The sequence below is a fragment of the Nothobranchius furzeri genome, chromosome 1, assembly GCF_043380555.1.
Source record: "Nothobranchius furzeri strain GRZ-AD chromosome 1, NfurGRZ-RIMD1, whole genome shotgun sequence".
NCBI lineage: Eukaryota > Metazoa > Chordata > Actinopteri > Cyprinodontiformes > Nothobranchiidae > Nothobranchius > Nothobranchius furzeri.
In genome coordinates, this window is record NC_091741.1 from 60,160,583 (window position 1) to 60,184,671 (window position 24,089).

The 24,089-nt window shown below is 39.9% G+C and overlaps 1 protein-coding gene and 1 long non-coding RNA gene across 4 annotated transcripts in view; both read left to right on the top strand.

Moving 5' to 3' along the window:
- The window catches only part of ptprz1b (protein tyrosine phosphatase receptor type Z1b), a 97,274-nt gene extending 85,833 nt beyond the window's left edge, over positions 1-11,441 (top strand). For 2 of the 3 annotated variants that reach the window (XM_054739493.2, XM_015955030.3), the window contains 15 exons: positions 1,978-1,998; positions 2,177-2,273; positions 2,359-2,441; positions 3,691-3,825; positions 3,911-4,042; positions 4,117-4,274; positions 4,355-4,490; positions 5,407-5,553; positions 5,657-5,750; positions 6,854-6,927; positions 7,951-8,079; positions 8,167-8,319; positions 8,914-9,056; positions 9,140-9,275; positions 11,147-11,441. In XM_054739493.2, coding sequence (XP_054595468.2) covers positions 1,978-1,998; positions 2,177-2,273; positions 2,359-2,441; positions 3,691-3,825; positions 3,911-4,042; positions 4,117-4,274; positions 4,355-4,490; positions 5,407-5,553; positions 5,657-5,750; positions 6,854-6,927; positions 7,951-8,079; positions 8,167-8,319; positions 8,914-9,056; positions 9,140-9,275; positions 11,147-11,290 — 1,782 coding nt within the window. In that variant the 3' untranslated portion in view covers positions 11,291-11,441. The remainder of the gene's footprint in view (positions 1-1,977; positions 1,999-2,176; positions 2,274-2,358; positions 2,442-3,690; positions 3,826-3,910; positions 4,043-4,116; positions 4,275-4,354; positions 4,491-5,406; positions 5,554-5,656; positions 5,751-6,853; positions 6,928-7,950; positions 8,080-8,166; positions 8,320-8,913; positions 9,057-9,139; positions 9,276-11,146) is intronic. The other variant, XM_054739494.2, reaches the window with a different exon arrangement.
- Positions 11,442-19,790: 8,349 nt separating this feature from the next.
- Positions 19,791-21,283, top strand: LOC139070813 (uncharacterized). Its single transcript, XR_011521264.1, has 2 exons — positions 19,791-20,416; positions 20,626-21,283. It is a non-coding gene; the product is annotated as an uncharacterized lncRNA (long non-coding RNA).
- The last annotated feature ends 2,806 nt before the right edge of the window (positions 21,284-24,089 follow it).

The following is a 24,089-nucleotide window of genomic DNA, read 5'->3' on the forward strand; positions in this document are numbered from 1 at the left end:
TAAAGAAGAAACAAACTCACAACCGACTTCGATTTACTTCAGTAGCACATCGTCAGCCACAGCTTTCTAATTGCATCCATCTCTTAACATCATGAACTTTATAAACATCATCTGGCAGCAGAGGGTGTTTTAGCTTTATTATGGCAGTGAATTCAAAAGAAACAATAACTAACAAGACTCTTTACTGACAGAAAGGCAAGGTAAAAGCCCACCTGATGGTGGTTTTCAGGCTTAGTGGTTCCTTTTAACCTGCATGTTTGTCGACTGTTTCCAAGCATGAAAAAGGAAACATTTCCTCTGTTATTACCACCGTTTTTCTGTCTTTACCCTCATTTAGTAGCTCTTTTGATTTCTCCATACTTGCATTTTTTTTCACAAACAGTCAAATTTGTTGGTCCCCTGAACATGAACGGTTATTTAAATGATAAATGACCCGCACTTGTATAGCGTCTATCAGAGTAAGGACTCCAAAGCGCTTTACACTACAGTGTATCATTCATTCATCCATTCACACACTCATTCACACACTGATGATGATGAGCTACAATGTAGCCACAGCTGCCCTGGGGCGCACTGACAGAGGCGAGGCTGCCGAGCACAGGCGCCACCGGTCCCTCCGACCACCACCAGCAGGCAAGCGGGGTTAAGTGTCTTGCTCAAGGACACAACAGCAGAATTCTCTGTCCAGAGCCGGGATCGAACCCGGTCAGCAGTAGTCCTCTAATAATGTATATTGTCGTGCCTCTAGTATGTGGTAAAGAAAAAAAATTGAGAATAAAAGATTTTTTTTCCTACAAAAATGTGTTGAAGTAGCACCACCCCTTGGGGGCGCCACTGATTCTGGAGTGAGACATGCTTCCCAGTGTCAGAAAGTCATTCATGGGTCCTCCAAAAAGATAAAGACCTAAGACTGCTGAAGTAGTTTAGGAGGATAAGGCCAGTAAGCAGAGATGTCCTTGTAAAGTCAGGACATTGTTTGTGGGATGTGTTGCATCTTGTTCAAAATCCTGGTCCTTGCTTTATAATCCCTGTCTGGATCAACGCCACCATATTTAGCCTCCCTGCTGACCCGTTATGTCCCTGCAAGATCGCTACGTTCAGGTCAGAGTGACATGTTGGTGGTGCCACGATCAAAGCGTAAGTCTAGGGGTGATCGTGCCTCTGCAGTTCTGGGTCCTCAGCTTTGGAACCAACTCCCACAAGAAATCAAGCAGTCCACATCACTGCCCACTTTTAAAGCCAGGCTTAAGCTGTATTTTAGATCTGTTTCTTAGTTGTTTTTATTCACCTTTTAATGTTTTTAATCACTATTTTATATTGTTTGTATCTCTTTTTGTTTTTAAATGTTTTTATCTCTGTATTTTTTATAGAGCTGTTTTATTGTGCTGCTTCTCTGCACTATGTTCAGCACTGTGGGCCCCCTTGATTGGGGGTAGGAAGGGGCTTTATAAATAAAATTAATGAAAAATGAATGAATGAATCCTGCAATCATTACAGTACAGGTACTTGCATTTTTTGGCCATGATAATGTCAATTGTACAAAGTTTTCAACCAAACTTAGGATCGGAAGCAAAGACTGGTCTGCGCTGAATGTGGAGTAAACATTAATAACAACATGTAACTTTAGTCAGGTTCAATGTATTTTAGAGGTCTGCTTAGTCTAATGGAGATGGGTACCAATAAATTTGTCTGCATTTGTAAAAAGACATCAGTTTTTTAAATGAGACCCAACCTTCTGCGTATTTGCATAGTCAAAGTGATGTCTTGATATTGCACCTACACTATTACATCATTAACACAACTGTGAGCATTTACGCTGCAGTCTAAACGGGAAAGGCGGCATGTTTCCAGCTCTGTATCTGAAGCCCAGATTCCTGTACCTGCACTGATTCCCTGTCTGTCTGTCATCTCGTCCCTCCTGTCACCATCTACCACCACCATCGTTGTGCTTTCTGCATCCTCACCACCCGCCATTAGATTGTCAAAGAGTCCTATGAGGTAAGACACTCACCATCCCTCTGCTGCTGCAGAAGAGTAGCTTTGTTTCCTTTGTTGTAGGTGTTCCAACGATTTTATGAGGATTACTATGTAAAGATGTGATCTTGAGTGTAATCTGCCTGTCCTTTGTTAAAACAGCTCTGTTAACCCTATCATTGTTCATTCTGTGGTTTTGAAGGAGGTGCAGGCGTGTACAGTGGACATGGGCATCACAGCTGAGAGCTCGAATCACCCTGACAACAAAAGCAAGAACCGCTACATTAACATACTGGCCTGTATGTGGCTGCTTATGCTAGGCTAACATGTAGGCAAAAACATTCTCAGAAATCCATAATGAGTTGTTTTTTTTTTCTAATCCAGATGACCACAGTAGAGTCAAGCTCTCCAACAGCTTGGAAAGAGATGGGAAGTGTGGTGACTACATCAATGCAAACTTTGTGGATGTGAGTGCTTCTCTTTCACCTGTGTGTGTGTGTGTGTGTGTGTGTGTGTGTGTGTGTGTGTGTGTGTGTGTGTGTGTGTGTGTGTGTGTTAGATTTTTTGAGTCAAACCTTTCCATACATATCGCGACTCCTGCTTTACCCAGTAGCAATCATGAATATGAATTTTGTTTTACAGTCGAGCAGCTACTGAATAAAGTTTGGGGTCAGACCTGTTCAAGATCGCTGTCACAGCTGATCGATTTTAATCAGCACCAAAAGGTCTCTATTTCAGCTCGTTTTAAGGTAGTTTTCCAGGAGCACTACACAGATTAACTTGGGCACGGTTCAAAATTTTCCCTCTACTTTCTCCCCTATTTTTAGTCCCTGCTCTGTTGAGGTACCTGGCAAGGCTGAGTCTGGCCGGCATCATGATTCTGGCTGCTGATTGGCTAGGGGGCGGAGTCACTGGTTGCTTTGGAGTTTTTTTGCCTTCTGTTTCACTGCCTGCAGCCATTTCCTGGTTCAGAGTCTGACAAAAAGCCATAAAACTGAGCTAAATGTCCAGCAACACCACCATTTTCAGCTGAGTGTTGTTTCTGTGGAGCATACAGGTTACCTTACACGCTTTACTGATGCACTGTACAGAGCTGTTTTAGACTGAGTGCTCCTGGAAAACTAGCTTTAGAGACTGAGTGCTTTTAGTTAGGGACGCACCGATATGAACAATCGGGCCAATATCCACCTCTGATGTTAATACTGGTGTCATGGCCAATACCCAATATTAATCAATATTATATACATTATAAATGTTTTGTTACTGTATCGTCACCATGCAAATGTGACCACACCCCTACAAAGCTTCTCTGCTTCAGTTAAACGCCCCCACAATCACCATCTCTGCCCCATGGCCAATCCTCTTGCCCCTCCTAAAACACATATGTAAACGGCAACAGGATGTAAATAAACATCTGTTGTTAGTATGGACCCAGTTAGCTTATCGGGCCAATACCAGAGTTGATACCGATATGTTGTATCCCTAGTTTTAGCTGAGAGCCATTCTCCATTACTCCATCATACTGAGTAGTTTTCAGTATTCCTGCAGCAACACAACATGTTCCATCCCACTAGATTAGTTTCTGTTGTGTTTCGTATTTATTATGGTTTCATTGTATTTAGTGTGTTGTTGTGTCTTTTGCTCCTGTGTATAATGGCAGTCATCACATAAGGAGTTTTGTTTGGGATCAATAAAGTGTTCTGAACTTCTTTTCAGGGTTATGAGCGAACAAGGGCATACATCGCAGCTCAGGGGCCTCTCAAAGCAGGCCGGCAAGACTTCTGGAGAATGGTCTGGCAGCAGAACATTGGAGTTATCGTCATGATCACCAATTTGAAGGAGAAAGGGCGTGTAAGAGCCAACGCAAACACAGAACAACAGAGTTCAAGCTAACTTTCATCAGAATCCAAACATCATTGCTCAAATCTCTCCACAGACCAAATGTGACCAGTACTGGCCTGAAGAGAACCAAGAGGAATACGGTCCTTATCAGGTGACCCTGAAGAGCACAAAGACCCTGGCTTATTACACACTGAGGACGTTCACAGTCAGGGATACAACTAATAAGGTGCTGCATCTCTTTCATAAAAACTGTGAGATCATGTGTTTTGAGGTTGAGATGGTTCTTCTTGGTTCTTTAAGGCTCCACAAAGGAGTGTAGAACACACTGTCCTCCATTACCACTACACACAGTGGCCAGATATGGGCGTCCCAGAGTACACTCTTCCTGTGCTGTCCTTCATCAGAGCATCGTCTCAAGCCCGAACGCAGGAGATGGGACCTGTCTTGGTGCATTGCAGGTACAAGTTTTGCATGAATTGAGATTATGAACAAAACATGAGTTAATGTGGCCCCGATCTGTGATGTGTCTTTATCGCAGTGCTGGTGTAGGAAGAACAGGTACCTACATTGTGATAGACAGCATGTTGCAGCAGATTCAAGATCAGGGAACAGTGAATGTTCTGGGTTTCCTAAAACATGTCCGAACACAGAGGAACTTCCTGGTTCAGACAGAGGTAAGCAGACATGTTTGCACTTTTCTTTTGGAAACTGAACTCTGCTAAATTTTAAAGGAGTTTGAAGATTGATGCTCAGATTTATTGTGTTTTGCCTGTTTATTTATTTATTTATGTTTTGCACATTTTTGTTCCTGCCTTCTGCTCCTTCTTGGTGTTAGAATCACAAAGAAAACTGGTATTTTATTTGCTGGTGTGACTGGCAGAGGCAGAGGAGTAAAGTGCCTGCCCCATAACTGGAGGGTTGCAGGTTCACATCCTCCAGTTGTGTTCTGTGACAAACCACTTAACCCCCTTTGTCTGCTGGTGGCGGACTGAGGGACCGGCGGTACTGAATGTGTGGCAGCCTGGCTTCACAATGTTTTTGCTCATCACATCCAGTCTGTGAATGGGTGTTGTAAAGCACCTTGGGGGGCTTTTAGTAAAAGTGGCAGTTCTACATGTTGATCTTTCTTTCTTTCTTTCTTTCTTTCTTTCTTTCTTTCTTTCTTTCTTTCTTTCTTTCTTTCTTTCTTTCTTTCTTTCTTTCGTCCGTCTTTGTGTATTTCTGACTAGTTCATACTGAATACATGTCTTAACCAGCACATCTCTTTTAGAATCAGTTGCTTTTTGCACAAGTAGTAAATAGCCTAAACATATGTACTTTTCCCTCCAACGTGCATTATATATTATTCAAATAGGGGTAAACTGCTCAGAGAGAGGCTGTTTGGTTTCCAGCACAGAATGACGTTCAGATGTGGCTTTACGAAAGGCTTTGTGACTTTGAGAGGAGAACAAAACCATGCTCCAGGAATAGATACGCAATCCTTTTCTGAATTTGGGACGTAGAGTAGTAATAGGTTAGGGCTGTGATGATGGCATACAAGTCTGAAACCTGGTGGAACCTTTGGTGAGAACTTCTACATTTGCCTTTTAGGAGCAATATGTTTTCATCCATGATGCTCTGGTGGAAGCTATTTTGAGCCGTGACACCATGGTCACCTCTGAGTGCCTCCACTCATATGTGTCAGACCTTCTGACTCCTGGTCCTACAGGCAGGACGCGAATGGACAAACAGTGCAAGGTTCAACCCCCATTTTAATTAATTTCAATCAAAAAATGAGAAAAAAAATTGAAATTTTTTCTCACTGAATTGTTTGAAAATGATCCTTTTTTGTGTGTTTCAGTTAATAAGCCAGCGACAGGCCAAGCATGCGGACTACAGCACAGCCTTAAAGGATGGCAACGCTGAGAGGAACAGAGCAAGAGCACTAATGCCTGGTATGTACTGTGAGGCTGGATCCCACACCAGGCAAAGCAGACAGCATCCAACAGGATGTATGAATTTTACTGTGGTTACAGACGAGTTCTGTGCTTTTTCTTGGATACTTTTATTTTTCATTTTAATCTTTAATTTGAGCTGGACTTGGACTTTAAAGAGCAAATTAACCTCTACCAGAGTCTTACTCCACTCCCACTTCATGTTTGAACAATGCAACAAATGCTGTTGCCTGGCAGACTGAGAGGGCGGAGCCACTAATAAATACACAAGGCTCACAATGACATTGTGACATCATAATGTACCAGCTAATGTCATAGTGTACCTCTTAGCCAATAGAAATGGCAGATTTAAATTCAAATGCAGTGCAGAGTTTTTACCTGAATACTAGGGGTGTAGTGGTTCATGGGGGAGTGTTGAACCGTTTCAGTTCGGCTTGTTTCGGTTCGGTCCACTTGCGTACCGTTTTGGTTAATTTTTTTCCATCAAATAATGAATTTTTATTTGCATGATTTAAGAGCAGCAAATAAAAGTTCCTAGGCGAGTTCCCGCATGGACGCGTGTTTATTGCTAACTGCCACAACACCAAATTTTAAAGCTCAGTAAAACTGACTAGTTATTTGTGTGTTGGTGAGGGTCACTTGGGTGTGGCAGGCACCTTGTGTTGGGTTGACTACAGAGGTTAATCAGTTTTAGATGTTCAACCAGTTAAACCTTTGTTTGAATTTGTCCAGCAGTGGATCTTAAAACGATTTGCAAACAAAACATTCAGACTTGACTCCTATGGCACACATGATTTTATTTCATTATTTAATAAAGAGATGACTGTTAAATTATTATTATTATTATTATTATTATTATTATTATTTTGTTTTCTAAAGTAGCTCAGCTGTGGCAGCCATTCTCAGTTGAATTTCTGAAAGTGGATGGGATGTAAAATTGCAATTTAGGGGTATAAAGACCATAATGCTTAATTTAACATTTACCATCTCTTATCTTATTATAAATATAATCTTGAAATGTAGATTTTCCTTGTATTTAAATATTGCCATTGAGACTTGCATTATGGTGTTTAGCACTAACTTATGTCTCTTTTCCTGTGCAGTAGAGAGATCGAGAGTCTCTCTGACAGCCTCAGAAACAAACTCTACAGGCTACATCAATGCCTCCTATGTTATGGTCAGTTTTTTTCTATTTTTACTATAAAACTGCAGTGTGTAAGAAAGATGATTAATTAGTACCATTTATTGTGATAGCTGTCTTTTTAGAAGTCATTCTAAACAGATGACTGGTCACACTTGTGCTAGCCACCATAATTTATCCTAAAAGATACATTGTGAATTTTATAGCTGTATACATGTATTATGGTCCTAATTTTATTAAAAAAAACTCAAGGAATGGCAGGTGAAAACTACCCCTATTAGGAAAACATCCTTCACAGTCCTCATCAGGACATGAAGGATTTAAGCATGTCTATTTGCCCTTAACTCAAAGAAAAGCCCAAGTCTAAATAGTGCAAAGTAGATGCCAAAGCAGTTTTAAACAAGCCACCCACATATTATCTTTTCCACTCAGTGCACCTAGAGCGCTGTGATTGGCTCCCCAAACCGACAGAGCGCTATGATTGGCATAGCACAATACTGATTGGGCCAGTGGTAGACCTGCTATGAAGCGTGGCTAGACCAACCTGAAAATAAATTAGCTTCAGCTACTGTCTGACTAGATTTCTAGGCTACTCATCTCCTTCATCTTGCCTCTATTATCTCTGGGCAACCACCCTATAACTTCCCAACCAAGTTTAAGAACTTGGATAAAATGCAAAAAGACAGCAACAAAAGTCCAGTTGCTTTCATTTCAAATTTACAAAACTAACATGTCCCGGAGAACTAAGGATCTAGACCATCACACCCTATAATACTAAGTTTGGCTTAAAAAACCAACCCTCTCTGACACAGATTCACCTTCATGTTGTGTCAAAGCTGAGGCACAGACTTTTCCATGAGAAACAAAGAAAAGAACTGTATGTATAAAATAAACATTTTTACCACAACATTTGACAGTTTTGACACGTCTTTTTTTTTTACTTCCACTGTTGTATTTTGGCCACTAGATGGCACCAATCCCCAGAAACGGCCCCTTTAAGTGATATTCTACTTCTTTTTAGGGATATTACTGAAACAGCACTAATGCATCTTTATACAGGGACACCACTGCAGTAAGGAGTTCATCGTGACCCAGACTCCTCTGAGCAGCACAGTAGAAGATTTCTGGAGACTGATCTGGGAACATCAAACAAACACTGTTGTCTGTCTGCCAGATGCACCCAATCAGGTAGAATACACACACACACACAATGTGTTACGAATTACTTAGAGATGATTCTATGTAATCACACCTTTGTTGTGTTTTTATTTGCAGAGTGAAAAGCGGGACTGTTGTGTTTACTGGCCCAGTGAAGATCGGCCATTGAGTATTGATGATTTCACTGTATCATACTGTGGGGAGGAGCATGTACACCTGGGCAACGAGGAGAGACTTTTGATACAGGATTGTACAGTGAAGTCCTCTGAGGTAACACACACACACACACACACACACACACACACACACACACACACACACACACACACACACACACACACACACACACACACACACACACACACACACACACACACACAGAGAGAGAGAATTAGTGTTTCTTCACGACCACAAACTTAATTGCTTTTACTGGATTTTATTCTAATACACCGACACAAAATAGCCCATCGTGGTTACGTGAAACCTTAAGACGCAGCAAAAGCAGAAGGCGAAGCTGGAGTCAAATGAGACAAAAGTTTTGGCCTAAATCCCAAATTAGAAGACGTTGCGTCACACTGAAGGCACCAATCCCAGCACGACAGTTATTGTATCATGCTGTGGGGATGTTTTTATTCATCGGGAATCAGGAGGAAAGACAACGGCAGCACTAAATGCGCAACATGCCTGGAAGAAAACCTGTTAGTGGCTGAACAAGATCTTCCTGCAGGGCAATAACCAGAGCTAAGGTGTTACGGTTTAGATCAGAGAACAGTCACACATCTGGGGCCTGTGTTCTCCATCCAGAATGTGGTTCAGGAGTTGAAACTTTTCCCTGATAGACTTTGCTTTTCTGTTCCCTTAAAGATGGATTTTGTGTTGGTTGTGCGTCAGTTCAGCGCCCCCTGCTGGCCGAACCCAGACAGTCCCATCAGCAACAGTTTTGATCTTGTCGCCACAATCAGAGAGCACAGCAGACACGCACAAGGACCTGTAGTTGTCCATGATCCGTGAGTAGGACGCAGTAAAGCTGCTATGTGAAGACTGAATTAGCCTTGTTCCAGGTTAAATCAGTGTTTCTGTGTTTATGCAGACTAGGAGGTTCCACGTCTGGGCTGTTCTGTGCCCTCTCCTCCTTGTTCAGTCAGCTGGAGGAGGAGGGAGGAGTGGATGTGTACCTGGTGGCCCGGATGACCAACCTCATGAGGCCTGGAGTCTTTAATGACATTGTAAGTACCGACAAACATCTGAGATGGGTGGATGACTTCTCCTTTTCCATTCATGTGTATCTGGGGTTTCAAGTTTGTGTTTTCTGAGAAGTTGTAGATTTCTGGAGTCATTTTTACCAAAAGAAACATTCAATTCAGACATGAAACATGAAGCTTTTTCAGTTATTTTTAATATTTTGTATTGTTGTATATTGTATTTATATTGTTGCTCGTCAGTGAGCCAGTGAAGGATTGTTGTCATCCAGGTCCTGGTAGTCATATTGTCTTTGAAGTTGGATGGTTTAGGAGGTGAGTAGAAGACTCTTTGACAAAAGAGAAAACTCATTAAACAACAGATGTGAGGTTTCAACTCTCCAAAACTTAAGACACAGCTCTGAACCTGATCCCAGACAGTCAAACAGCAGTTCTCATGTCATGTGGACCAGCACAGCAAGGATCCCGCTGACCACCAGGAAGGAGGATCAGGATTTGTAAGCTAACACTACATGTTTAAATCTTGGTATCCTTCATTATTCATTTTGAATAGCGTACTTTAAAGCAGACCAAACTGCACAAGAGCTGCTGCAACCTAATTCTAGACAAATAAGCCATTTTCACCAATTGAAAAAAACATGCAGTGTTTGTACATTGATTAAAATAAACAGAAGCAAAGCTCTAACTTTTATGCTCAGTTACTCACTACGCACAGTGCTCAAATAACAGTTTCTCTAATTACTGTCTTTAACTCAAACTTAGGTTATTTGTGTCACGACCTTTTACATTCCACCAGCCTCTGGTCAAAAGCCTTTTTCATCCATGTTTTCAAGGTTCATGATTCAAGATCTTTTTATTGTCTCCTATCTGTCGCACACACAGCCAGTTTAAGGTGCAAACATTTTTTTAAGTATAAATGTACACATGGTAATAAGACAAGTCTAAACTATAAAGTGAAATATAAAGTAGACATAATATAAATGTAAACAGTCACATGTTGGGGTATCAGGGTTAGCTAGCATAATGTAAAGGTGCTGTGGTGCACTAATTGTCCAGCTGAATCCCCGTTAGTGACCTCCACTAACCAGCCTGGTGGTGCGTGTTTTTATTGTTGAAGAGATGGTTAGCAGGGTGGGTGGAGTCCTTTAGGATGTTTGGTTTTTCTAGCAAATTGGCAGCGAGCGATGAAGATGTCATCCAGGGCAGGCAGGTGTGTGTTATGTTGTTTGGATGCTATTTGGCCGAGACGTTGAGCTGGTCTTCTTCGTTTACACCGCTGCCTCCTGGGTAACGCCACATCTGAGAGGGTTGCACAAGTTAAACCACACTGGAAAAATGTGCTGTTCTACATAAATACTGTCATCGCTTGGCTTTGTCTGTCTCTAGCTTGGCCTGTCCTGCTGTGTCATTGTCACAGACCCTACCTGGCTCTGGAAACGGGATGAAACGTTTAAAAATATATATCTGGGTGACTAGAGTCCAATTTGCAACCTGAACTTCCAGATTTTTTATTAACATTTTTGAACATCTTTAGGAGACACAACTACAGCTGTGTGATGAGCGAAGCATCTCAGACCCGTAGGGACTCATGACAAATACCCACTTGTTTGTCCAGGGCTTCCTGCCACAATGCATTGCCGCATTACATCATGGTCTATTTTTAGCTACTTTGAAGTGCGCTATTGATAAAGGCACTCAGATGAAAGGTTTTCTGGGAATAAAGAAGTCCAGTTGGCTTTTACCTAAAATAAATGGAATGGAATAAAGTGGAAGGAGTTGAATTTATGAAGCCTTATGTTAAGCAAATTTTAACGTATAACAGACATTTAACAGCACAAATAAATGTGTATATAATCCTGTAAGTTTGTTAGGTATGTCCATCCCTGTTTCCCCCACAGGAGCAGTACCAGTACCTGTACCGAGCCGTCCTGAGCCTGGTGAGCAGTCAGGAGGACCAGAGAGCCCTGCAGAGTCCAGAGACAAATGGAACAGTACCGCTGGGACAGTCCAACATCGCAGAGAGCCTGGAGTCCCTTATGTAGACACGCACAAACGTTCACACTGTCGCACAAAGGCCCACTTTACACGTTGTGTTGGGGGGTTTAGAGGTTCACAGCGGTAAAAAGTGAACATCCTAATGCTTTAATATACAGTTTGTTCTTTACTTGTCTGATTATTTGTTCAAAATGTAACAATCCACAGGAAAACGGTCTCGTTTCTTTTAGAAACAGATTGCAGCAGCAACGTCAGTTATTTTAAATTGTGATTAATTTTGTTCACTAGTCCTGCTCACACACCTGTCAGGTTGGAGCAGAGTCGTGACTTGTTTCTTTGTGCTTTAATGTGCTCAGTTTTGGTTTTATCCACCCACGACTGTTGAAACCTTTTTTTATCTGGATCAGAGTGCACACCAGTGCACACAGAGTGATGCACACTTTCTACACGTTCAGATTCCTAAAAGCAGAAGAGCACAAGTAAAGGGCTTTCACGGAACAGACTTACAACACAGCTACAGGCCAATTTGCATCAAAGGTATGAAGCAGGTACCAGTTTCTATTATTCAAATTTAAAGGGATTCCTCCTGTGCTAAATTTATAAATCATTTTATATTTAACCCATTGTAGGTAGTTTACTGAATAATTCTGAGCTTTGAAAAGTACATGATTGATGGGCTAATGGCTAGTGTTAGTACAGCTAAGAACCAGTGAGTTTCTGCCATCCAATAACAGCTCCAATCTTCAAAACATCACAGCTTTTTCTAGTTCATGTGAACTTTATCTTATAAATCCTTACATGACCGGCAGCGATGAATAAAAAAAAAACATTTCAGCAGAAAAATAGAAAAACTGATATCTGACTCGACCCCTGGATGTGCTAAAGTTGTTGTGATAGTTAATATTTGCTTATCAGTAACTATAATTTCATGAACATAGTCGTGTTATACAAAACTAACTGGTGTGAAATCTGTTTTTAGGAGACATCATTGTCTGCAATTAGCTTATCATTCCTGATGGATGCCAGATCTATTTCCCTCAACCTGAGGCTATTCTGGAAGCTATAACAAAGACAAAATGTCTCCATAATATATGGACTTCTTCAGCCCCTTATCCAGACATCAATATAAAATATAACACAGGATGTGTTCAGGCCTTCACATGGTAAAAAAAAAGAAAATGTTGTAATTATTAAAAACCAGCAATCTAAAAAATAACATTTCTGTACTGACAGGAAGTCAAACCTCATGGTGTAAATACCTTGTTAATGTCAGCTTCAATCCTAAATGGAAAAAGAAGAAAAATAACTGTTTCCTGATCTGTAAATTATTCAATAACGAAGGTGCAGATGGTTAAAGGAACCAATAAATAAATAAATAAATAAAAACTAAATAAAGGTTTCTTCTCTTTGAATCACAGGGAAAAAGCAAAACCTATATGAAGTGATTTTCTAGCAACTCAATTAAAAAAATAACCTAAAATAACTTCTTAGAATATCCGAGGAGACACTTTTTAATTTTGACCTTCTTTACCCTTTTGTTGATTTATTTGAAATATTTTTTTGTTTTGAGTTAAATGTGGTAGAAATTGGGATAAAAGTAGAATGATTTTTATGTTTAAAAAGGACACAATAGACCTTTTTTTTAACCATACATTGATTGAAATGCAAAGATACAACAAATCCTATTTTAGAATAATACCGATCATAGCCAACATCTTTGTTCAGACAATGTCTCACAAGCCAGTGCCTTTTGAAAACCACAACACTGTACGTTAAACCCAACCTGTGAGGTTCACAAGGAAAAAGTCTATAAGCTCAGATGTTTGATTAAAAATGCAGTTTGACATTTGAAGTAAAACTCCACAGTGAAAACAGCGGAGAAGGCAGCAAAAGTAGCAGGATCAATGCAAAAATGTCTATTTTTATATTTTCTCACTTAAATAAATATAAGGAAAATACAAAAAAACCCATCCAACATTCCAGCGAGAACGTTTACGTTTAAAGATCTTCATCTTTAAGGCCTCTGATACTGATACGACTGTTCAGAAGGTGTTCCCGTGGCTGCAGGCATGAACAGGAGCCAATATGGCGGCAGCTTCTCTCTGTAGATGTTTGCTAAATGCTGAGCATCATCAAAGAACAAACTGTGACGTAGATCTTTGCAAAGGGATTGTTCAGATCTTTGTAGGCATGGTTCTGTGCAGAAAATATGGACTAGCCTCAGCTATGAGAAATGCCACTGCACTGATGAGCTAATGGCTACGCTAGAGTGGCCAGCTGTCCTTTAATATAGGAATTCATCCTGAATGTGAAACTAAAATGACACCATTGTTATTACATCAATAATTGTTCCATAGTTTTAAGAGTGATGGATGATGGTTGCTAATTAAGCTGCTATAGAGCAGGGGTCTCCAACCTTTTTTAGCCTGTGAGCTAAATGATACCGCCATACGATTTATTCACATTGATACTTTCCGTGTGTGGGAATATGCTTATTGTGTTAAAAATAGAATACTTACTATATTAACATGCATTGTATTCACAAGTTGATTTCTCAGTTTTTCAATACACCAATATTATAAAAAAGTGCAAGGAAAATAGTGACATTCTGAAAATCGAACTAAACTCAACGTTTTGTTTAACCAATAATTTCAGATATTGAAATACATTTTAATGTAATGACATTATTTCAGAATGTCAGTAACATAACTTGTTGAGCACACAGGAGGAGCAGCTAACGTGTTCCTGTTCACCACCTGAACCTGTGCCGTCCTGCCTGGAGCCTTAAGCAGCAATGTCAGTTTTTCATAGTGTTCAGCCATTTGGTCATAAATGAACAAATACTTCTAAAAACAATAGAATGCCATTTAAAGAACATTTAATGTTCTTTAAATGGCATTTAATACAACACCTTTAAAGTGTTTGTGTTGTGTTTATTTTTTTCCAAATGTGCAACACAACAATCCTCATAAAATGAACAAAGCTGAAGATATTTTAAATAAAATACTAGCCAAATGTGATTAAAACACAAAAATCGAAAATAGTTTGAACTGAAGTAAAAAAAAAATAATAATAAAAAAAAAGCGAAACAGAAATACAATTTTTTTCCTGTGTTCCTGATTAATTGAATAATTTAATGGGTTTTTGCTCATGGAAGTTAAGTTTTGCTTCAACAACTGCGGGTAAAATGATGCTTTACTGCGTTTTTGGTTGGCAATATTAAATTAAGGTTGGGGGTTTATCATGTTAGATTTTCTGTGATGTAAAATTTTATGAAGCAGTGTTCACAAACATGAGAGCTTTTTGAGGTTGGGATAGTTTTACAACAACAGCAAGTTCTTTTAGTTGGTCTCCAGTTCAAATGAACAATCAGCTCCTGATTTGTTCAGAATGAATCGTTTCGTCCTCACAGACCTTTGAGACCACAACTGGGAAGTTTGACGTTTTGTGAAACAAGTGGAGAATATAATAAGGAATATAAAGGGATCAGGTCTCGCAGATGATGTGGTCCTGTTGGCATGGACGTAATTTGGGGGGGGAGACATGTCCCCCCCACTTTGAGCTCTAGGACCAAGTAGAAATGTCTGTGTTGAAGCCTGTTTCCCATTAGAACATACTGTAAAGAGACACCCCCCCCCCCCCCCCCCATCTAAAGTAAAAATTACATCCATGCCTGTTGGCTTCATCAGAACATGATCTCCAGGTTTCACTGGAGCAGTTTGCAGTCGATTGTGAAACAGCTGGGATGAGAATCAGCTCCTTTAAATCTGAGATTGTGGTGTCGAATCGGAAAAGGGTAGAATGTCTTCTCTGAGTCAGGGGCGGGGTCTTGCCCCAAGTGGAGGAGTTTAAGTATCTCGGGGTCTTGTTCATGAGTGAGGGACTAATGAATCAGGAGATCGATACGCGGATTGGTGCTTCGTCTGCAGTGATGCAGGTGTTGAACCGGTCTGTCGTGGTGAAGAGAGAGCTGAGCCAGAAGGCAAAGCTCACCTATGGTCACGAGCTTTGGGTAGTGACTGAAAGAACAAGATCGCGTATACAAGCGGCTTTAATTAGTTTTCTCCGCAGGATGGCTGGGCTCTCCATTAGAGATAGTATGAAAAGCTTTGACATCAAGGAGCTGTTCAGAGTAGACCTAATGCTCCTCCACATCGAGAGGAGCCAGTTGAGGTGGGAGTTAGGATGCCGCCTAGATGCCTCCATGGTGAGGTTTTCTGTCCAAGCAGGAGGGGAACTAAAGAAAGACCCAGGACACGCTGGAGGGACCCTGTCTCTCGGCTGGCCAAGGAACGCCTCTGGATTCCCCCGGAGGTCCTCCAGTTTAAACAAACTTGACCGTTTAGGTTAGCTGTTAGGGTAAAAATTGGTCTTATTTTTGTGCTTGATTTGAACGTACCTCCAATGAAACAAACACATTTCTAGTTTTGTTTGTTTTGGTTTTTTGTCACCTGCACAGAAGGAATAGCGATCTGAACTATCCCTTTGACTGGTATAACACTTATCTTTGTAAATAGCCCTGTATACTCTAAAGGCCAAATTACTGTATGTTTATACTGTACCTCTATATATTTTCTATTTTACTATGAAAGCCATTTTTCTAGTCATTTACAAATAAATAAATGTGGATTCTATTTGGTAAAATTACCGTAACCTGAAAATCATGATCATGAGTAGTTTTAACAAATTGTTCTGGAAAATCTTTTTATCTGATTTCTGTAGCAGCTTCATGTCTGTACTGAAGAAGTGTAAATGTAAAACAAGATTAAAGATTTGTTTCAAAGCCCTTTTTCTTTTTATTTGAGCAGTTTTAGATTCAGAACCATATGATGGTATTGGTGTATTAATGTCACTTAATGATTAAAGTAAAAAGCTGACATAAAATGTCTTGTTATTTAAACTTCCTCTAAAGTATGAAGTAATCATAGGTCAAACGTTAGATGATTTTATTTAATGTAAAGAAGTTAATATACGCTCATAATCTTGACTTCCCTCCACGCAGGGTCGGGGGGGCTGGCGCCTATCTCCAGCGGTCTCCGGGCAAACAGGCAGGGGACACCTTTGATAGGTTGCCAGTCCAACACAGAGACACACAGGACAACCAATCATGCATGCACACAATAACACCTAAGGCCAACTTAGAGGGACCAATCATGTATTTTGGACTGTGGGAGGAAGCTGGAGCATCTGGAGAAAACCCACGCATGAAAAGGGGGAACATGCAAACTTCTTGCAGAAAGGAGGGTGGGATTTGAACCCAGGACCTTCTTGCTGTAAGGCAACAGCACTAATACTGTGCCACAGTGCTTGAAGTTAGCATTTCATATGAACACAGGTGGGCTTTGAACCCAGGTCTGCTGTGTGGAAGACTACACTGGACAAACAGGCTGAATTGCACCATTTAGACTTATTTCTCTAAATAGGATTTAGATATTTTTGAATCAACATTTTAATTTTATTCTGGAAACAAAGTTTAATGTTGTCTGAAATTTTTTTTAATCATTTATTTTCCAATATATATTAAGCTTATTCCGGAAATAATTAATATTGGAATGAATTCAACAATTTAACTTTATGTTGGAGGTATTGTTTTTTTTTTTACTTTTCCTTAAGTTTTTTACTTTATTTATCTGGAAAAAAACACGTTGAATTTTGTATTCGTATTATTTCCTTTAATTTGATTTCATTCTGGAAATTCGATCTTCTTATCTTCGACATTTCAGTATCTCAACCTTTTTCTTAAGTTTTAGGATGTTTTTTTCTCATTGTTTAGTTTTTTTCTGGAAAAAATATCTTGGCTTCTTATGACATTTCAAAAAATTTCTAAGATTCTGACTTTATTATGTAAATTATATTTTGTATTTTTTCCTTAAAATCTTCACCTTTTTCTTTACATTTTAACTTTTCCCCAGAATTAGTACTTTAATTGTTGACATTTAATCTTGTTTTTCTCTATGTAGCGTGATGAATTGTCCATCTTTGACCTAAAGGCCCTGCTCTATTTGCTCTGCCCAAGCAGAAACATAAGTTTCTGACACAAGCCTAATCTACAAGACATGGGCCAAGGCCACTCATGCTCTGTGCTCTTATCTAAACTGTTGCTTCCCCGGACAGCACAAGAAAGAAGAACTCTTTTAGAAACAGAACTATTTCTCTATTAAATAATAATCATGTGAAGCTAATGTTCAATCAGTCTGTGAAAAGAGAATATTAATTACTTCATATTATAATCCTATGATAATATTTTAATAAGTAGTATAACTTTAAACAAGACACTAGACTGATCACACGTAATGTTAAAAATCACATGACACATTTCCTTTTTCTGATCCAATCGGAACTTTCCAGATCTGACGTGAGGCGTGGTCTTGTTGGTGCTTGTTAAATCCCCTTCTGTTGGCAAATTCTGATTCGACAGTAAATCAAAACATCCTAATTATAAAACTATGCCACACGTCATCTTAACTTATGTTCAAAGTGTTCTAGAGAAGTTATCGGAGTGGCCAATCCGTAACTTGCCTCTTAAAGCCGAAAGAACCTAATGACAAGCTGGATTAAATCTGTTGCATGTTCCACCTGCTGCAACGGTTCCTTCAGAATAAAAGCTGAACCATCACGACCCCCTCAGGGTCTCGCTGATGCCAATAAACTGTCGTGACCTGGGAGTAACTCAAGACTGGAAGGGTCGGCAACCGCTGCATATCTACAGGCGTCGGTTCCAAAAGGGTCCAAGCTGGACCCCCGACATTCCGGATCTAAACAGAGACTTCCGTTGGGGTACGTAGACCGACAGATGGCGTCTCAATGTGTGTTATAATCTCCAAACCAAAGCTTAGAGCGAAACACCATTTCATTCCCACGCAGAACTAATAGTCTCTCCGGATTTGCAGGTTCTGAACATATTTCACACACACACACACACCAACCTCAGTCTTACTCCACCTTAGTTCATCATCGCATAGTGTTTAAAGTTAATCTTGTTTAATTTGTTTAGAAAAAATCTTAACTTTTTAAACCTGACTCTCTCTCTTTCTTGGAGTTGATACGAAGTGTTGCTCAATCCCTGCAATAAAAAGAGCCGATCTTCTTGTTAAATTTACTCAAAGATCCATTAAGGTGATATTTCATATTTTATGATGTTTCACATTCTATGGTTTCTAATTAAATGTAAGAACATCTTCTCTACATCTACATTTTCACTTTAATGTTTCTGAACTATCTTCTGAGTAGCTTTGATACACTGTTGTAGAAAGACCTAATTCTAAGGCCGGTTTCACAGATGCGGTCCAGTTTCCGCGCGGCTTTCAGATGAACTGTCATTCACAGTGGTGGTTCTTGTGCTGAACGTCCTCAGATATCTCCTCCCTAATGAGCACCAAATGAACAGAAATTTGACATAAGACCTTTAAAGATATAACTGTAAAAATAAAGTTAACCATCAAACACTGTGAATTATTATACTGTCATTAAAACAAAACAAAAGCTGTAGAAAATAATGTAAAATGGGGTTTAAAGTTAAAAGTCCCACTGTCCCCCGTTTACACTGAAACAGGATCCTCTGGAGGTTTCTTCCTGTTAAAAGGGAGTTTTCCTTTCCACTGTTGCTACGTGCTTGCTTATATGAGGATTGTTGTAAAGACTCTGACACTAGTCAGTGACTTGATGTAATTAGCTGGGTTCCTTATATAGGAAACATTTTTACTGATTGGCTTGATGACCTGATCTGTGTTGGAATGTATACTGAGTGAAGTACATTGAGACGACTCTTGTCGTGATTTGGCGCTATATAAATAAACTTGAATTGAATTGAACTAGTTGCCACATTGGTGTGTGAAATTTGTTCTCCGCATTTGAGATGCAGGGGATGGCCCTAGGGCAGCGGTGAGCTGCACACACAACTGCGCTCAGCAGAGGTGGAAAGTAATGAATTACATTTACTTGCGTTACTGTAATTGAGTAGATTTTTTTTGCGCATTTATACTTTTTAAGTAGTTTTTGAAATCTGTAATTTTACTTTAACTTAAGTATTGTTTTTTTTTGTAAGTATTGTACTTCGCTACATTGTTATTATCTTATATGTTACCGAGTAAAAAAAAAACAGCATTGCAAAATACTGTGTCGGCACGGTTCGCACCGGATTCAGACATTCAGACACAACCACAGAGAAGAGAGACGAGAGTATTAACATATACACATGTAGAAGCGTCTTAACGTACTCGAGGAGTAAGGTCTAGCTTGTACTCGAGAGTGATCCAGCGCTTAGTTTAGTTTAGTTTTATTTGTCATATGCAAGTTGGCACAGGGTCAACATTGCAAGGAAATGTGGTTGACGAGCAGCGGTCTCTCAGCAGCATAATACGATAGAAAAAAGAAGGTGGAATAATACAGTAAAAGCAAAATATTAGAGTCATGCTAAAAGTAAAAGCTTACTAAATGGATAAGTAAGTATAGATGACTAAATATAAATATATCTATATACATAGACACTTCATTCTTAATGAAGTGTCTATGTATATATATGTCTATACTGGTAAGACCAAACACGGAAGTGCTGTGGACGCTGAAGGCGCGCACCAGAAGAACTGGTGCTTCAACAGGTGAGTTGAACTTCTTAGTGTGAAGCATGTGTTCAGTGACCTTACAGTGCAATGAATGGTGGGTAGAAGAAAATAGGCGCTAATGGTACGAGAAAGATAGCCTGGCCTGCCAGACTCCTGTTTAATTCACGTCATATACGGCGATGCTCAATTTCTCATAAACAACGAAGACAGTGGCGGAGTTCGCTGCGGCTCTTTCCTCTGTTCTAAATGACACAGATGTCTTTAGAACCACAAGTAGAAGCGCTAAAAGCATTTCTTCTAAAAAATAAAAGATGTTTGCGCCATTGCCAGACGCTATTTTGTTTACTACAACTAGAAATCTACCGCGTCATGTGGTACAGTCGGGATTTCCTTCTTTTTTCTGATTGGTCATTTTTGAGCTTCCTAGTCCCGCCCCTCAAGTGATCTTCCAGCTAAAAGAAAAACTCAGCAGACTGGAGACTGTCTCCAAGATGTGTCTGCCACTCTTCAGAACCATTCAGGATGTGGAAGACCCTGAGCTGACTGCTGCTGCAATCCTTCTTCCAAAGTTCAAGACCACCTGGACTGAGAGGCACAATATCATTGAAGCAGGTAATTTTTTATAATTTAATATCATACCTTAATCTGTTTCTTACTCATTTCAATCCTGTCAACATACTTAAAGTTCAATTATATGAGTCTGTCGACACAAATGATAGTATTTGAAAGGTATGTATTACTAAAAACAATTCTTGTTGCATCTTCTATCAACTTAATTGCCAGATATATTAAATATGTGTTATGTATTTGCCATTCAACAGGTTTGATCAATATGAGAAGACACCTTGACCAGATGGCAGAGGCTGGGGTGGAGCAAGTCAAGCAACAGTCATCAGATGAAGAAGACTTATTTTCGTCAATGAAGTCCAAAAGGCCACAAGGTACAGGGGAGCTGGATGGGTACCTTGCTTGTGTCTCTCAGAGAAGATGGATCTGCTTAACTCATTTCCACACATTAAGAAACTTTCTGTGAAACTTCACACTGGCCTGCCTGCCTCAGCTGCCTGTGAGCGCCTCTTCAGCTGTGCTGGACTACTGTTCACTGCAAAGCGAGCAAGGGTGAACTCTGTCAACTTTGAAAATCAGCTGCTACGCAAACTGAACAAGAATTTCAAGGAGTAATACTCTATGATGAAAAAAAAGGAAAATTATTCTAGATGTACGGTAGGGCAAGGCCAACAAAAACATTCTTGTTGCAACTGCTAAATGGTTCAGTTTAAAACATATAGGGTTAATTTCACTTGTGCTGTGTTTGTTGACAGGTTAGAGCACAGCATTTGGGGGAGGGGGTCATTCAGGGATAAGTCATGGGCTTGCGACTTTAACCTAATTTAAGTTATTAGTTTGCAGTGTAACTGCCTTTGTTCTTCAATATGCATATTTGTTCATTTAATAAAAAAATGGCCACTTTGAGATTTATACCCCATTCTTTTTTTTTTTACTATTCAAAAGAGCCCGTCCTTGCAGTCAAAAAAGTAACTAAGTAACTTTTACTCTGACTACATTTGAAATACCGTAAATCCTCTAATACAGGCCCGGGCCTGTATTTGACTCAAGCTCATCAAGCTCCAGACCTTTATTGGAAAGAGGGCCAGTATTAGAGGTAGGCCTCTATTTCTATTTGAGCAAAATGAACAAATGGTTCGCTGGAGTTTTTGACAATTAAAATTGCGCCCACATTTTCAAAGTTAAACACATTTCTTTTAACAACGGTAGTTTCTGCTTCAGCCCTCTCCCCCCTCCCCCTGCGCAGCGGCTGCAAACTCACTGCAGCCTTTCAGTGCTGCTCTAAACATTAAAATAATTATTTCATTTTCTGTTACTCACTTCTGATGACCTTCAATGGTGTCTGTTTGTTGCAACCACCAGGTACAAAAACTAACTTGTTTTTATTTGACTATTTTTCTGTCCTGCCTGTTTATTATCTTCCTGCATCTCCTCTCAATCCTAAAGAAAAACTGCTACCTGGGTTCATATATATTCACCTTATGAGTTACCTTTGAACTGCAGTTCTAAAAGATCTACCGACCACAAAAACAGCGGAGCGCTCGCTGCTTGGCGGCCACATCAGTGATCGGTGCGTCACCGGAGGACAAGGTGATGCGCCCCGCTCCGCAGCGAAACGCATCAGGCACAAATAAAAGACAGAAAACATTAAAGGAAATGAACCGACACGAACGATCGCGTGTTAAATTCGTTTTTGAGGTGGCGACACCTGATTGTTACTGTGGCCGTGCTCAGGAGGCAGATCTACCGACCGCAAGAACAGCGGAGTGCTCCCTGCTTGGCGGCCGCATCAGTGATCGGTGCGTCGGAGGACAAGGTGATGCGCCCCGCTCCACAGCAGCAAAACACATCAGGCGCAAATAAAAGACAGAAAACATTAAAGGAAATGAACCAACATGAACGATCGCGTGTCAGTACCGACGCTCTGGCACAGCGCGTCGCGCCCCCCCCCCCCCCCAGCGCAGGAGCTTGTCACCTGCTGACAGCAGGCTGCTGTCTTTTCTGAGGGCTGCATTGCCGGTCATTATCATGTGATAGAGACTAGTCGATGACGGGCATAAAAAGTCAATATAGTGAAGTCGACTAGTCCATACAACCCCTACTACTGCTCCATAGAGTGTTCTGCAGCATAATCAGCACGTTCTCTTTGAACTTGATATCAAATTTTCGCCTCCTATTCATCTCCGCACGGTTCAAGTTACCCTCGCGGTCTATCACTGGCAAATCAAAAGTGAGACGATGACATAACCGCCCCCCGTACTTGCTTGTTACCACATTCCACCCGGCCACAATAAGAGACCGGCCATTATTCACCTCCGCCGACTCCACGACCAAAATTGGAGACCCGGCCTTTAATTGAATACCGGCCTGTATTAGAGGATTTGCGGTAAGCTACTTTTTACTTTTACTTGAGTACATTTTGAGGCAGGTACTTTTACTTGTAATTGAGTAAAATTTCATGAAAGTAATTATACTTGTACTTAAGTACAACATTTTAGTACTCTTTCCACCTCTGGCGCTCAGGAGCCATTTGGTGGTGATGATCTAGAAATATACCAGATGCACCTTGCTGAAACATGTTTCACTTCCTGTCTGGCTCCTGTAACTTCCTTAACTTCATGACAATCTGCATGAAGCGTCTGGAGAAAAATAGACTCCATGCAGAATTTTTCAGGAGCTCCGCATCCAATTCCAAACCGCAGTCGGCGTGAATGTTCTGATTGGACACAATGTTTGATCTGGAAGCCGTATGGAAACCGGATCACATCCGTTTCACATTCAGTGTGAAAGAGGCTGTAAAAAAGTGCAGACTCAGGACATGAATGGGCATACAATTATATGCTTTTATTTGAAAATTTCAATACAATATATGGCAGTGACTCCCCTGATTGACCTGTACATGACATCAAAGCAAAAATAGCCAAATAATCCACAGCACAACCACCAAATGTTAACTTTTGATCAAACCAAATATATATATATATATATATATATATATATATATATATATATATATATATATATATATATATATATATATATATATATATATATATATATATATAATATATGTCAGTATACTGTAGCAGTCACAGAAAATAAAGTGTATATAGTGCATTAAGAATAAACCTCGTTACTCAGTTGGAACATAAACTGTTTTTATTCGTTACCTGGATCAGGTGATTTTACTAAACCTGGTTTCCTCTGATTGGTTCATTTACAAAAGCACTGGATGTTTAAGCATGGTCATTATTAGAAGTAATATCACTTTTACTAGACCCTTCATTTTGTTTTCGGCCCTGAATGACACCTTTTAGGTTGTTTTGTACCTTTGTAATTTCCCTGTAATAATCAGGCTGGTGGCAAGTGACAAAAAGCTTCCATATTACAATATTTAACAATACTCTGATATGTTTTTCTAAATAAGATTAAATGCTCTACACACAGGATAAATCTATTATTAACTATCGATGGGCTTGAACTTTAAAGGGACAAACGTAAAAAAATAATTTACATTAGAGCAAAGATGCTTTAATATTTGCAAAAAAATCTTCCTACAGCTCATTTGTCACTTGTTGAAGAACAATCTAGAACTTCTAGACATTTTGCAGCAAAGCTGTTTTTTATATTGTTTTTTTTGTGTGTAACTTGTAAAAAATTTGCATTTGCTAAAGTAGAAGTCCAGTCATTCCTACATGACACTTCACAGTTTCTAACA